This window comes from Amblyraja radiata, chromosome 5 (assembly GCF_010909765.2).
Source record: "Amblyraja radiata isolate CabotCenter1 chromosome 5, sAmbRad1.1.pri, whole genome shotgun sequence".
NCBI lineage: Eukaryota > Metazoa > Chordata > Chondrichthyes > Rajiformes > Rajidae > Amblyraja > Amblyraja radiata.
In genome coordinates, this window is record NC_045960.1 from 53,034,220 (window position 1) to 53,046,824 (window position 12,605).

The window sequence follows — 12,605 nt, forward strand, 5'->3', positions numbered from 1 at the left end:
CCTCAATCAGTGTCTGCAAGCTGGAGGAAGGCAGAGGGTCACATTTCTCTGAGCTGTGAATAACACTGAACACATGTCTACTCAAATGTAAGTGCCCTTAGTGGTTCTAAAATGCTTGCAGAATGTGTCTATTGGTTCTAAAGCTTGCAAAAAAAAGTCTATTGGTTCTAAAGCTTGCAAAAGATGTCTCTATTGGTTCTAAAGCTTGCAAAAAAATGTCTATTGGTTCTAAAGCTTGCAAAAAAATGTCTATTGGTTCTAAAACTTGCAAAAAATGTCTATTGGTTCTAAAGCTTGCAAAAAATGTCTATTGGTTCTAAAGCTTGCAAAAAAAATGTCTATTGGTTCTAAAGCTTGCAAAAAAATGTCTATTGGTTCTAAAGCTTGCAAAAAATGTCTATTGGTTCTAAAGCTTGCAAACTGTGTGTTGGTTCTAAAGCTTGCAAAAAAATGTCTATTGGTTCTAAAGCTTGCAAAAAGTCTCTATAGGTTCTAAAGCTTGCAAAAAAATGTCTATTGGTTCTAAAGCTTGCAAAAAAATGTCTATTGGTTCTAAAACTTGCAAAAAATGTCTATTGGTTCTAAAGCTTGCAAAAAATGTCTATTGGTTCTAAAGCTTGCAAAAAAAATGTCTATTGGTTCTAAAGCTTGCAAAAAAATGTCTATTGGTTCTAAAGCTTGCAAAAAAATGTCTATTGGTTCTAAAGCTTGCAAACTGTGTGTTGGTTCTAAAGCTTGCAAAAAAATGTCTATTGGTTCTAAAGCTTGCAAAAAGTCTCTATAGGTTCTAAAGCTTGCAAAAAAAATGTCCATTGGTTCCAAAGATTGGAAAAAAAATGTCCATTGGTTCTAAAGCTTGCAAAAAAAATGTCCATCGGTTCTAAAGCTTGCAAAAAAATGTCTATTGGTTCTAAAGCTTGCAAAAAGTGTCTCTATTTGGTTCTAAAGCTTGCAAAAAGTGTCTCTATTGGTTCAAAAGCTTGCAAAAAAGTGTCTATTGGTTCTAAAGCTTGCAAAACATGTCTTTATTGGTTCTAAAGCTTGCAAAAAATGTCTCTATTGGTTCTAAAGCTTGCAAAAAAAGTCTCTATTGGTTCTAAGCTTGCAAAAATATCTCTATTGGTTCTAAAGCTTGCAAAAAATGTCTATTGGTTCTAAAATGGTTCATACTAGCGCTCCAGAAAGTCCCTCCCCCCCCTCCCCCCTCCTGGTTGGCTTGCCTTGGGTGTGTCTTGAAATTGAAAGGCACTACTTACTGCAAATGGTGGCTTGGGAGCTTTGGCTTGAAGTTGAAAGGCACTATTACTGCAAATGGTGGCTTGGTTGCTTTGGCTTGCAGTTGAAAGGCACTACTTACTGCAAATGGTGGATTGGTTGCTTTGGCTTGAAGTTGAAAGGCACCATTACTGCAAATGGTGGCTTGGGAGCTTTGACCTGAAGTTGAAAGGCACTACTTACTGCAAATTGTGGCTTGAAGTTGAAAGGCACTACTCCTGCAAATGATGGCTTGGGTGTGGCTTGAAGTTGAAAGTCACTATTTACTGCAAATGGGGGGCATGGGTGCATTGGCTTGAAGTTGAAAGGCACTATTACTGCAAATGGTGGCTTGGTTGCTTTGGCTTGAAGTTGAAAGGCACTACTTCCTGCAAATGCGGGGCGTGGGTGTGGCTTGAAGTTGAAAGGCATTACTTACTGCAAATGGTGGCATGAAGTTGAAAGGCACTATTACTGCAAATGGTGGCTTGGTTGCTTTGGCTTGAAGTTGAAAGGCACTATTACAGCAAATGGTGGCTTGGTTGCTTTGGCTTGAAGTTGAAAGGCACTACTTACTGCAAATGGTGGCTTGGTTGCTTTGGCTTGAAGTTGAAAGGCACTACTTACTGCAAATGGTGGCTTGGGTGTGGCTTGAAGTTGAAAGACACCACTTACTGCAAATGATGGCTTGGGTGTGGCTTGAAGGTGAAAGGCACTACTTACTGCAAATGGTGGCTTGTGTGCAATGGCTTGAAGTTAAAATGCATTACTTACTGCAAATGGGGGCGTGGGTGCATTGGCTTGAAGTTGAAAGGCACTACTTACTGCAAATGGTGGCTTGGGTGCTTTGGCATTGTTGAAAGGCATTACTTACTGCAAATTGTAGCTTGGGTGCTTTGGCATTAAGTTGAAAGGCACTGCAAATGGTGGCATGAAGTTGAAAGGCACTACTTACTGCAAATGGTGGCTTGGGAGCTTTGACTTGAAGTTGAAAGGCACCTCTTACTGCTAATGGTGGCTTGGGTGTGGCTTGAAGTTGAAAGGCACTACTTACTGCAAATGGTGGCATGAAGTTGAAAGACACTTCTTACTGCAAATGGTGGCTTGGGTGCTTTGCTTGCAGTTGAAAGACAGTACTTACTGCAAATGGTGGCTTGGGTGCAATGGCTTGAAGTTGAAAGGCACTACTTACTGCAAATGATGGCTTGGGTGTGGCTTGAAGTTGAAAGGCATTTCTTACTGCAGATAGTGGCTTGGGTGCAATGGCTTGAAGTTAAAATGCATTACTTACTGCAAATGGGGGCGTGGGTGCATTGGCTTGAAGTTGAAAGGCACCACACTGCAAATGGTGGCTTGGGAGCTTTGAAGTTGAAAGGCACTACTTACTGCAAATGGTGGCTTGGGTGCTTTGGCTTGAAGTTAAAAGGCACTACTGTAAATGCACTTACTTCCTGTTTGCACTGTATATTGATTTTAGATAAAACGCTATCACTTACGGCTGTGATTTTTGGCCATCTTACTCAGTACCCCTCGGCTGAGCAGATGCAGAGAATTCTTCCCATCAATGAAAAATAAAAGTGTTATTAGTTTTTTAAATAATGTTGAGAATCTCTCTCCTGTCAATCACTCCTTGAAAGCCACACCTTTTCCGGGGGGGAGGAGTTATAAAACCCGGAAATGTGGGTGTGGCTCAGTCTCTGCAAGATGGAGGAGGGAGAGGTCACGACTCACTGTCTTTAGTGGCTTTGCACCCTACTTCGAATGGTATGAAACTGCACTTGAATTTGGTGGCCTTGCACCCTGCTAGAAGTGGTAAGAAACTGCACTTGAATTTGGTGACCTTATACCCAGCCGTGAGTGAGTGAGTTGCCAGCACAACAGGCTTGATTGACTGAGACGCCAGCCCAAGAATCCAGAAAGCCCCCCCCCCCCCCCCCAACTGGCCACCAATATTAGAATTGGTGGAGAGGTGGAATATTGCGTTGGATGACCAGCCCTCCTGTGTGATGCTGGGACCCAACGGGTCCCACTTAGTCTAGTATATTACTAAAACTTTCATCTTGTTTGTTTGTTTGTTTGTATGCGCGTAAGATCCCAAAACCTCGCCAACACGGTACACGATAGCGCTCCAATTTTTGGCCCACTTTACTCACCCTTATCCTGGGGAGTCCGTTAGCCAATGTTCAGATTAATGTTATATTTTACAGGTTATTGACATTTAAAACTTAAAAAACACACTTTTCCACTTGCCCTGCCCGTCAGCCGTGTGCGGGATTTGAAATGACCCCCACCCGTGCGCAGTGAGCCCGGTATCCATGCGTGTGGATTTTAAAATAATTGAAAGTCTCCCCCGTGTGTGTGCAGTGGGCCCAGTATCCTCGCTTGTGGGATTTGAAATGACTGCAGCACTGGGTCTGGGGGCGGCAGCGTTGCTGCTGTGGGAACGCGGGCAGGGAGAGGAGCGGGACCCAGGGCAAGGACTCGGCCTCAGCCATGGTCTCTCTCTCTCTCTCTCTCTCTCTCTCTCTCTCCCCCTCCCCCTCCACTGGATCCAGGCTGCTTGGCCCGTCTCCCCAGACAGCCCCCGCCTCGTGCAACTTCAAGGATTTTAAATGACCGCGGCGCTGGAGCTAGGTGTGTGGGCGGCGGCGCTGCTGCTCCGGGCCCGCAGGGAGGGAGAGGAGCGGGACCTTGGCCACAGTCTCAGCCTCTCCCTCCCCCAGCTCCACGCTGCTCGGCCTGTCGCCCCCCCCCCCCCCCCCCCAACAGTCCCCACTTGAAGTACAACTTAATTGCCGATGTGGTGGAGAAAACGGGGCCGGCGGTGATTTACATCGAGATCCTGGGCAGGTGAGGAGGGAGAGGGTAGGTAGGGAGAGGAGAGGGTAGTGGGGGAGGTAGGGAGTGGGGAATAGAGGGAGTGGAGAGCAGTGGGGGAGGTGAGGAGGGAGAGTGGGGGGGTGGTATAGGGGGGAGATGAGGGGGAAAAATAAGAGGGAGGGTGAAAAGGAGGGAGAGGGAGTGAGGGGGGATGAAGGAGGATAGGGGTAGGAAGAGGGATGGTGAGATAACGGAGGAGAGGAGGGGGAAGAGGGAGGGGGTGAGGGGAGGAAGCAGAAGAGGGTTGGTGGATTGTGGGGAGAGGCAGGATAGTGGAGGAGTGGAATAGGGGACTGAAGAGGGATAGTGAGATGCGTTCACATTGATCTTATATTTTACAAGTTATTGCCATTTTAAACTAAAAATGTCGCAGTCGCTATATTTTACAAGTTATTGCCATTAAACTAAACTAAAAACGTCGCAGTCGCACTCCCACTTGGCCTGCGCAGTTGGGGGCTATGGGTGAGTGGTGGAATATTGCATTGGGGGAACGGGCCCAACGGGTCCGTACTTGGTCTAGGAGATATTAAATTTTTCATGACATTTTGTCATGGCACACATTGTTCTAACTGATTTTACAGTTGGATTTCAATTTACATTGTAGGTTTATGCAAATGATACTGTAAGGTAAATTACAATCAGCTCTTTATATTCATGTCAAAGCACTGGAAAAATACCGCTAAATGCTGTATCTGCTGAAACCTCCAAGCTTGCTGGAGGAGTCAATGAGTCAATGTCAGCATCTTCTCCCAGGCCAACTGTCGCTAGCATAGTGATTTGAGATACTCTCACCTGGCTACATTACGCAGGTGAATCACTTGCACCCACGACACCAGGCTCCCAAAGTAGAGAAAGTGTTTAAGAAGGAACTGCAGATGCTGGAAAATCGAAGGTACACAAAAATGCTGGAGAAACTCAGCGGGTGCAGCAGCATCTATGGAGCGAAGGAAATGGGCAACGTTTCGGGCCGAAATGTGTCCCATTTCCTTCGCTCCATAGATGCTGCTGCACCCGCTGAGTTTCTCCAGCATTTTTGTGTACCTCCTAAAGCAGACACATGATTTCAAGCTCATTCATAGGAGTTAACCAGGCAAACAGAATTCAAAGCGTGTTTTAAAGCTTACTTGAAGAATTGCAAATACCAAAAACCATGTAAATGGCAGCATTCTAAAGCATACATAGTTTGGTCATAATTGTCACTATTTCCCTTGATTTTACACTGCACATGAAGAGGGACATACATGTTACCGTGCAGGAGAGGTTAAATATAATTAAGAATGTATCATTTTAAAACTGTGCAATGCTGGGAATGTTCCTGACCATTTTCATGAAAGTTGTTGTTCATTTGAATTATTGAAAAGATGAGCTGATTAGACATATCACCATCAACTGCCCAGAACGTGGGATGTTGCTTCTTCGAGTTCGTAATGAGATTCTCATGACCTTTGCGGCGTATGACACCTTGTATGAAAGTAGCGTTGCATTTGGGTTGAGGAAGGCTCTTCAAGGAGATCTAGAAAAAATTCTACTGCGCCAACAGGTAAAACACTCAAAAAACAACTGTGGTTGGATTTAAGATGAATGCTTAAAATGTAAAGGAGATGTATTTTCTGATCCAGGGAAAAATATTGAGGCAGATTGTGCTGGACAGGATGTGATCTGTGAACTACTCTAAAAACACTACCTGTGGTCCTTGCACACCCTTACTAAGCTGGGCTAAGGTCAGAGTGCCTACTTTGTGGTGCAGAGGGCTGACCCAAATCAGTCCCAACAGGCTCCGGCAAAATTTGGAGCATTCACAGACATTCAAAAACCATAAAAAATGAAATGGTAACTAATGGAAAATCAATAATTAAAAAACATTCAAATACACTTTGTTAACTGAAACAAAGTAATAATAAAAAAAATCAGCTTCCTCCTTACAGAGACAGAATCATCTTTAAAATCAAATGAGAGGTGACATTATGAAGTATTCTATCACTCAGCTCCTAGAACGTCTGCAGAAACACCAATGTCTGTACACACCTCTGTTCCTCAAACCTGAGCTTCTCCAGCTAACAACAAGTTATGCGCCTGTGACTGGCTATAGCACGAGAATTGAACCATAGTCCCTGCCCGCAATGCATAACTCAGGATTCGTATGCCTTGCCATCTCAAGGATTGAGATGCCCTGCTATGTCTTTGAATTGGACAACATTTCAAAATACATTCTGTCTTTCCACAGGTGCTATGTATTCAGGGCTGCCAACATTAGGTGAGAGTAGGGAGTGAGACATTGCGAGAGACCAAGCCCCAGGGAGCATAGCGACCTGGGGGGGAGGGTGTGGGTGTGGGGGGAGGTGCACCCCTCCCATTTGTACGGAGCTTTTGCATTTTTCAGCTTGAAATTGTGCAATCTGGTGCATACTGTTGCAAGTCTTTTAACTTACACTTGAATGCAATATTCATGCTTGAAATTGGATTAGCTATGAATAAGGTTAGGCTAAATTACATTCCTAATTACATTCCACAGTAGAGTCAGGCTCTGATTAACAGGTGCAGCACATGAATGATCTTAGTGTATTCATGTATGGAAATCAGATTATAATCAAGCACTTGGCCCATGTTGACCAACCTGGGTCTCACTGCACGCCTGGTACTGATCCTGACTCCAATTGCATACCTTCTCTCATTCCTGACTCTGAGTCTAGCCTTACACCTGGCCCCCTATTCTACTCTGATCATAGGTGCTTATCTGCTTAGGTTCACAGTGCTGAACACTCCCATTGTCCCAGCTTTGACTGCACACCTAGTACTATTCCAGACCTTGACTCTGGATGCACACTTGGCCTTGGTCTTAGCCCCTCTGCACTGACAATATATCTGGCCCACACATAAAGCCCCGTATCTGATCCCCTGGACTTAACCTATTACATTCAAGTCCACAGGTGCTTATCTAATGCAGTAATCTTTTAAGTGTAAGAAAATTTGCTACATCCATTGGCTTCCTTGTTATCCAACATGCTAGTTATTTTGTCAAAGAAGTCATCAGTTGGTTGAACACAATTTCTCATCCATAAAATTATACTCATTCAGCTGTATGTATTCCGATACCATTTTCTTAACAAACTGTCCTGAAGTCATTTTCATCCCCAATATTTTCAGTATTTTGTTGTCTTCCTCTCAGCTGGGACTTTTCCGAAATGCAAAGTCCAATAACAATATATATTTAAGCAATAATATTCTATTTAATGTGATCTTGAGAGTACATAATATTTTCTGTGGTATTCATAAAACAACAATGATAAAAAGATATTTGTTTTGATTGCACCTACCAACATGCATACATACAATATATTACAGTTAATACGTACCGGGGGGAAATTATTGTTCCATTGCTCTCCATTCCAAATTACTTTTACATTGAAGTGATTGAAATCCAAGTGACGTTTAAATGGCATCAGACAAATAAAACCTCCAGATTGGATGATATTCATTATGTGGTTGGTTAGAGTCAGTATCAGCACAATTACTGTATTAAACGTTGAATCTTCAAATGTCCTGGTTCAAGCTAAAACTAAAGACAAATAATAACCTCACACATTCCCCTGCAAGTATCTCTGTCACTCCTTTAAAATATGCCCCTTCTTTAACAAGCTCTTAAACATCACATCTGAATCAGTTTCCAATTGATTACACTCCTTGAGGATGTTCATCTATGTGTTCATTTAATAAAACAACAAGATTGGGGACATTTCTATTCAACCTGTCAACAGAAGTTGGGGGGGGGGGGGGGGGGGGGGTAGAAATAGTCAGTGAGGTAAACAAACATAATAGTTGAGTGGCAAATGACAATAGTGCTACCTTCCCAATATTTAACTGAAGGAAATAATGTGTTATCTGGGCTGTATGTTGTGACAGACAGCCTGACACCTTGCATGTCATTTTAATATTACACTTATCCCATCCCCCTGGATATTCCGGATTAATTAATTAAGGTTCTGTCAACTAATTACAAATCAGGCTAATTACAAATCAATAACATTAGCCAACTCCGTAACACGAATCGCTGAGCATGGGGATTCAGACATCACAGACAACTGGCCTCAGTTCCCCGCTCACATTATAGAAGTCTGATTTAAATGTTTTTTGTTTAAAGTATTTTTAAGGGGTAACTTTTTCCACACAAAGGGTGGTGGGTGTATGGAACAAGCTGCCAGAGGATGTAGTTGAGGCAGGGACTATCCCAACATTTAAGAAACAGTTAGACTGATACATGGATAGGACAGGTTTGGAGGGATATGGACCAAAAGCAGGTAGTGTAGCTGGGACATGTTGGCGGGTGTGGGCAAGTTGCGCAGATGGGCTTGTTTCAACACTGTATCACTCTATGACTACATTATACTTCCACCATGCATGAATGCTTCAAAATCAAGTGGTCGAATTTTATTGCCATATACTGAAGCATAGAAACATGGAAAATAGATGCAGGAATAGGCCTTCGAGCCAGCACTGACATTCAATATGATCATGGCTGTTCATCTAAAATCAGTACCTCTTTCCTGTTTTTCCCTATATCCCTTGATTTCGCTAGCCCCAAGAGCTAAATGTAACTCTCTCTTGAAAATATCCAGTGAATTGGCCTCCACAGCCTTCTGTGGCAGAGAATTCCACAGATTCACAACTCTCTGGGTGGAAAAAGTTTGTCCTCATCTCAGTCCTAAATGGCCGACCCCTTATTCTTAAACTGTGTGTGTCCCCTGGTTCTGGACTCCCCCAACATCGGGAACATTTTTCCTGCAGTTACAGTAAGTGAAAATCTAGCAGGCAAGCAGGATGCTTTCTCCAACCACCCCCATTTGAAGGCCACTATCTTCCACCGCTTCTACCCAGTGGTTGGTACTTACTTCCAGCAGCCACTGGTTGTCCTCCAGGATGCACCGAGCCGCATCCTGATCCATGCTGGTCACCTGTGTGAATTCAGCACAGAGTCTCTCACAGCCACGGTGCAATGCTTCCGACGAATGCCCGGGACTCTTGCACTGAGGCTGCTCCATGGCCGGAGCTGCAGCGAGCGACTCGCCAGCCCGGCAAACATTCGCCAGCCCCGGCTCCCCGTCCGCATCTGCCCCCGCGGCTGCTTCTGCTTCCATCCCTCCCTCAGCCCCGGCTCTCTAACACCCGCAGTCCATGCACTTGATACGAGTTTGAAATTTGCGTTGATCACAGAATTTCTCACGACAGAGCATGAGAAATTTGTGATCAGCATGAGAGCGTGAGAATTTGGCCAATTGCGCGATTCTCACGCTCAATGCATGAGAGTTGGTAACCCTGTGTATTTGATCTACAATATTATTGGTTCAGTTTGGAAAGAATAAAAATGCTCACAATTGACATTGCTGCTAACATTGAAATAGTTTTTAGATTTATTATATCAACATTTGTTGTGTAAATGTAATGTTTCTTTGTCTGTTGATCTAAACCTAGATCTTGTGATGCTCTTTCTCTTATCACAGATTGAAGCACTTAAACAAGAAATAACCAAAGTTCAAAATGAACTCAGTGAAATGAAAGCTAAATATGATGCAGCCGAGAAACGACATGCAGAAAGGAAAGAGCTCGATGTCAAGAGACATTCAGAAGAAATTGTTACTCTTAGAAAGATCAATCAACAATTAAAGGTAAAGTAACCATCACAGAATGTTATTATTGCCTCAGAAGATTTTGAAAATTTGTTGTGGCGCTTATCTAGTCCATAATACTATCTTGTGTGAAACAATTTTTGACCAATATTTCTAAGTATAACATGACTGAATTTTATCTGACCCCGATTTATTTTGATGGACACACAATGTCCATTAAGGTTTTTAATACATATCACGTGATGTGTGCAAGATCTGTTGGCCGTGAATTGTCATGACAATTATGGTTGCAATGCAAAATTGAGTTCACACTCATGATTTTTTGATTGTCCATTAAAGGTTTATATTTCTTAGGCCTTGAGCAGTAAAAAAAAGGCCTCCCTTGGCCTTTTTCTGCTGTTTTTATTTTATTTTTTTGCTTTTTTTTGTTTATTTTATTAGAGGTTAATACAGTACAAAACAGTACAGTGGAACCTAATTTTAGGTGCCAACTATGTCATACCGTAATCCATTCTATGTACAACCTCTAGTTTTATGTTTTGAGAAGGAAGTAAGCAAGACAAGAAAAAGAAAACAATAGAAAGGGGAAAAAGAGGAAAAATAGATGGTAGAGAATAGAAAAACGTTAAGTGTGTATATAAAAAAGAAAAAAAAAAGAAAAAGTGGAAAGTAGAAATAGGAGAGAAGGCCCCTTAAAAGAGAAATTTTCAAATCTTTATTCGGAGATGTAGATCTATCCACGGCATGAACTGAAATCAGCAATCTTTACGGTACCGCTGCATCACATGATTCCAAAAAGTCGATGAAAGGAGACCAACTCCTTAAGAATTGGTCATATTTATCCATTAGTCGGAGTCTCATTTCTTCAAGGCGTGCTATGTCCATCATATTCCTAATCCACATTTTAACAGTTGGTATGGTTGTATTTTTCCAAAATTTAAGTATCAATTTCTTTCCAATTATTAACCCATAATTAAAAAAAAGTTTTGGTCTTTATTTAAATTGAAATCTTCTACTATTATTCCAAATATAATCCATTCCGTTTTAGGTTCTATTCTTAGGTTCACACTCATGATTTTTTGACTGTCCATTAAAGGTTTATATTTCTTAGGCCTTGAGCAGTAAAAAAGGCCTCCCTTGGCCTTTTTCTGCTGTTAAATTAAGGACTGATTCTTGTCTGTATTAGGATCCCAAAAATTAAATAACTGTAGGAATGCAGTCGACAGATTATCAACAAAAGACAGTGAGCCAAGAGAATTACTTCAGCACTCAGACAAATGTTTGTTCATCATCATTTTATTCAACAGTAACATTTTAAATAAGTTTTGTAATACAGATCCACCACTGATTTTCCAATAACTAGTGGTCCGGCGCTTTCTTTAATCTGGAAAAAATTACGAGAGTGCACTTGAAATGAATGGGTTCAGGTACCCTCTCTCGCTAATCGGGGTTTAGATATTTATTGCATTGAGCTACTCATCCTCTTTAAACGACACATCAGTTCGGGAAATTAAGCACAACACACTCAAAACATTCATAAGTATTTTTCAGAAGAAGTGAAGTTGAGTTCCACAGTCCAATTACACCGGCATCAAAAGGTCTGAGTTAAGAATGATTTCAGGATCCTGGTTAACCATTGAACCATTCATTAATTTTCATTGGTGTTTGTATAAGTTTGCTGTACACAAATTGGCAGGCACATTTCCTACCATAGTAAATTTGTATCAAATGCATCATCTTTCAGTTGTTAATGGAACTGAATTTCAGAGGTTGAATGCAATGCTACCCTATAGCATATTTAATGTTACTGACCAAAGATGAACCGCTAGGTAAAAATGTTTTCATTCACTGTGGTCTGCATTTTTTTTTTCTTCTCTGCAGCTGCAACTTGAAGGTGTCATTACTTACAGGAGATGAACTGCACCTGTTTTATTACTTACATGGAGGAATGGCATTTTGATGTATGCTTTCCTTAGCAGTATTGTAACAATGCCTTGTGTGCTTATGTGCAGATCCCATGCCTTAAACCATCTAAATTATTAACAAATACAAAGGTAATTATTATAAATTAGTGGATATCCACAAATGTAAAGTAGATATTCTCTGAATGTTAATGCATTAATCTATAATAAAGGAATGTCTAACAAGTGTTTTCAAGTTCAAGTGAGTTTATTGTCGTGTGTCCCTGTATAGGACAATGAAATTCTTGCTTTGCTTAAGCACACAGAAAATAGTAGGCATTTACTACAAAACAGATAAATGTGTCCATATACCATGATATAAATATATACACACATGAATAAATAAACTGATAAAGTGCAAATAACAGAAAATGGGTTATTAATAATCAGAGTTTTGTCCGAGCCAGTTTTAATAGCCTGGTGGCTGTGGAGAAGTAGCTATTCCTGAACCTGGTTGTTGCAGTCTTCAGGCTCCTGTACCTTCTACCTGAAGGTAGCAGGGAGATGAGTGTGTGGCCAGGATGGTGTGGGTCTTTGATGATACTGCCAGCCTTTTTGAGGCAGCGACTACGATAAATCCCCTCGATGGAAGGAAGGTCAGAGCCAATGATGGACTGGGCAGTGTTTACTACTTTTTGTAGTCTTTTCCTCTCCAGGGCGCTCAAATTGCCGAACCAAGCCACGATGCAATGCTCTCGACTGTGCACCTGTAGAAGTTAGAGAAGGAAGACTCTTCTTCCTTGACAATCGGACTCTCCGTAATCTTCTCAGGAAGTAGAGGCGCTGATGAGCTTTTTTGATAATTGCGTTGGTGTTCTCGGACCAGGAAAGATCTTCAGAGATGTGCACGCCCAGGAATTTGAAGTTCTTGACCCTTTCAACCATCGAC

The 12,605-nt window shown here is 41.9% G+C and overlaps 1 protein-coding gene across 1 annotated transcript; it reads left to right on the forward strand.

Annotated features, from left to right (window-relative positions):
- The first annotated feature begins 5,501 nt into the window (after positions 1–5,501).
- On the forward strand, positions 5,502–11,897 carry LOC116973300 (33 kDa inner dynein arm light chain, axonemal-like). Its single transcript, XM_033021218.1, has 3 exons — positions 5,502–5,674; positions 9,630–9,794; positions 11,637–11,897. The coding sequence occupies exons 1-3, from the start codon at positions 5,540–5,542 to the stop codon at positions 11,670–11,672; spliced, it is 336 nt and encodes a 111-aa protein (XP_032877109.1). The 5' UTR covers positions 5,502–5,539; the 3' UTR covers positions 11,673–11,897.
- The last annotated feature ends 708 nt before the right edge of the window (positions 11,898–12,605 follow it).

What these genes read in the sequence shown, in the direction of transcription:
- LOC116973300 (XM_033021218.1), top strand. Translation starts at nt 5,540, where the DNA reads ATGTTGCTTCTTCGAGTTCGTAATGAGATTCTCATGACCTTTGCGGCG. An exon ending in AAATTCTACTGCGCCAACAG is followed by an intron (nt 5,675 to 9,629) that starts GTAAAACACTCA and finishes CTCTTATCACAG; the next exon opens with ATTGAAGCACTTAAACAAGA. An exon ending in AGATCAATCAACAATTAAAG is followed by an intron (nt 9,795 to 11,636) that starts GTAAAGTAACCA and finishes TCTTCTCTGCAG; the next exon opens with CTGCAACTTGAAGGTGTCAT.